Genomic DNA, 1,974 nt, shown 5'->3' with positions numbered 1-1,974 from the left:
GAGTTTCACATCTTCTAAACTTTTCCACGTAAGGGTTTAATAACTTCTGTAAACCTGGACAGCATGGAATTATTTTATAATTACCACATGGCGAATATATAGACTCTGTTTGCGTTGGCGTCAGCAAGTATATAAAACGTAAATTCGTTTATATCTAACGATGTACTGTTGAAACGATTATTTCAGGAGTTAGCTGAAATTACATTAGACCCTCCTCCAAATTGCAGCGCGGGCCCAAAGGCAGATAACCTGTATGAATGGGTCTCTACTATCCTTGGGCCTCCTGGTATGTTTAATTGTGGAGCGGTATAAGCACAAAAGCGCCATATGTTTATTGCCGCTTGTTGCTATCACAAATTTGAATACATGTGTTCGCAAATGCCACGTTTATAAGTGCTCATTCAGGAACACGTTATATACAATACGTCCATTGGTTGGATGGTTGACCTAACCGTCATCATAAACTAGCAACGGTTAGGTTAACTATTCAATATCGTTTTAATAATAGTACGGTGCACTAATGTCTGAAAGAAAGTGAATTTTAAGTCCAGGAAAATTTATTATATAATAAATTGAAAAATACAATTTCACGCGAACTCAAGAATCCCTACAGTCTTCCTGTGTTGTTTCACGCAAGTCTATAGAAAATGTGACATTTAGAAGGCGTAAGATTTAACTAAAACATGTTAAGGTGAGGGTCTTTTCATAGACGCAGAGGGTAAATTCATAAGTTTGGTTTTTATGGCAAAATAAAATACAGTTCAAAATTGCACGGCGAGGCTGTAAACCTTTACACGGTTGCTGTTTTTAAATAATTAATTTTTCGATGACAGAGGGTACTTTTTCGATTTGCGAGCAATTACTAAACAGTAATAGTGATTAATAAGAACTCAGCACTGCTTCTTGTTTGATTTCGTCTACATTCCAGGTTCAGTGTATGAAGGAGGATGTTTCTTTCTCGACATCCATTTCACACCTGAATATCCTTTTAAGCCACCGAAGGTATGTGCCAAAACAAGTTTGCTTTAATTTAATGAATGTTCATGTTCGGTCTAGAAAATTTAATTTTCGAAATCGAGGTATTATGGTTACGCGGAACAATACTTCTTTCTCTTGCATGTGTAATTTAATATACAAAACCAATTGTGAAACTAAAATGGACCTCTTTTAGGCTCAAGTTGAAACACTGGTAAGCACTTTGCAAGCAGGCCTTGGTGTGTGGAACACTACTGATCGGTTTACCGTGATGTGAGCCGAAGATTCAAAGTGCCTTGGGTTTGCGCTGTTATGATCTCCTAATTAAATACGCACTTGCAAATGCTAATCGTGCTATTGAGAGTGATGAAACATAATTGTAGCTGTCGAATGATACACTTTTGCAATGTTCATCTTTATGCCTAGTGTGAGCTAAAATTGGAATATTAGTTAGCTTACTAAAGAACCTTTTTTTTGTACTTCAAATAATATTATGCTAAATGCAATATTTCACAAAAAGTGTTTCCTGTTATTTTATATACCCTTATCAGTTATATTCAAAATGCCTCGTTTTCTAATCTAAAAGTTTTGAGAAGTCGACAAAAATCTAACTCATGTGCGTAACATGGTAAGGTCCTTTGTTACCGTTCCCTTTGTTTAACGTAATTAATAACATATTTTGACTTTAATGAATTTTCAGGTGACATTTCGAACACGTATTTATCATTGTAACATAAATTCACAAGGCGTTATCTGCCTAGATATACTTAAGGACAATTGGTCGCCAGCGCTCACAATTTCTAAGGTGCTACTCTCCATTTGTTCGCTTCTGACCGACTGCAATCCTGGTACGTGCCCTCCATATACTAGTTACTAAATGCAGTAACTCCATAAGTTCTCGCTTATATTGTAAGATTTTATGTCAATGGAATATAAAATTATAAGTTATTTACAATTTAATGATTTTTTCGTAACTCGAAATACGTACAAATAATATAT

General features: G+C 35.3%; 1 protein-coding gene across 1 annotated transcript in view; it reads left to right on the top strand.

Annotated features, from left to right (window-relative positions):
• Nucleotides 1-186: 186 nt before the first annotated feature.
• Nucleotides 187-1,974, top strand: part of Ubc2 (ubiquitin conjugating enzyme 2) — a gene marked incomplete at its 5' end in the record, with an annotated part of 5,190 nt that continues 3,402 nt past the window's right edge. The window contains 3 exon segments of the mRNA XM_022832126.2: nt 187-286; nt 929-1,002; nt 1,676-1,823. Coding sequence (XP_022687861.1) covers nt 187-286; nt 929-1,002; nt 1,676-1,823 — 322 coding nt within the window.

This window comes from Varroa jacobsoni, unplaced genomic scaffold, assembly GCF_002532875.2.
Source record: "Varroa jacobsoni isolate VJ856 unplaced genomic scaffold, vjacob_1.0 scaffold_37, whole genome shotgun sequence".
NCBI classification, from domain to species: Eukaryota; Metazoa; Arthropoda; class Arachnida; order Mesostigmata; family Varroidae; genus Varroa; species Varroa jacobsoni.
Note: the sequence above shows the minus strand (reverse complement) of the source record. Positions and strands in the feature narration are given on the sequence as shown.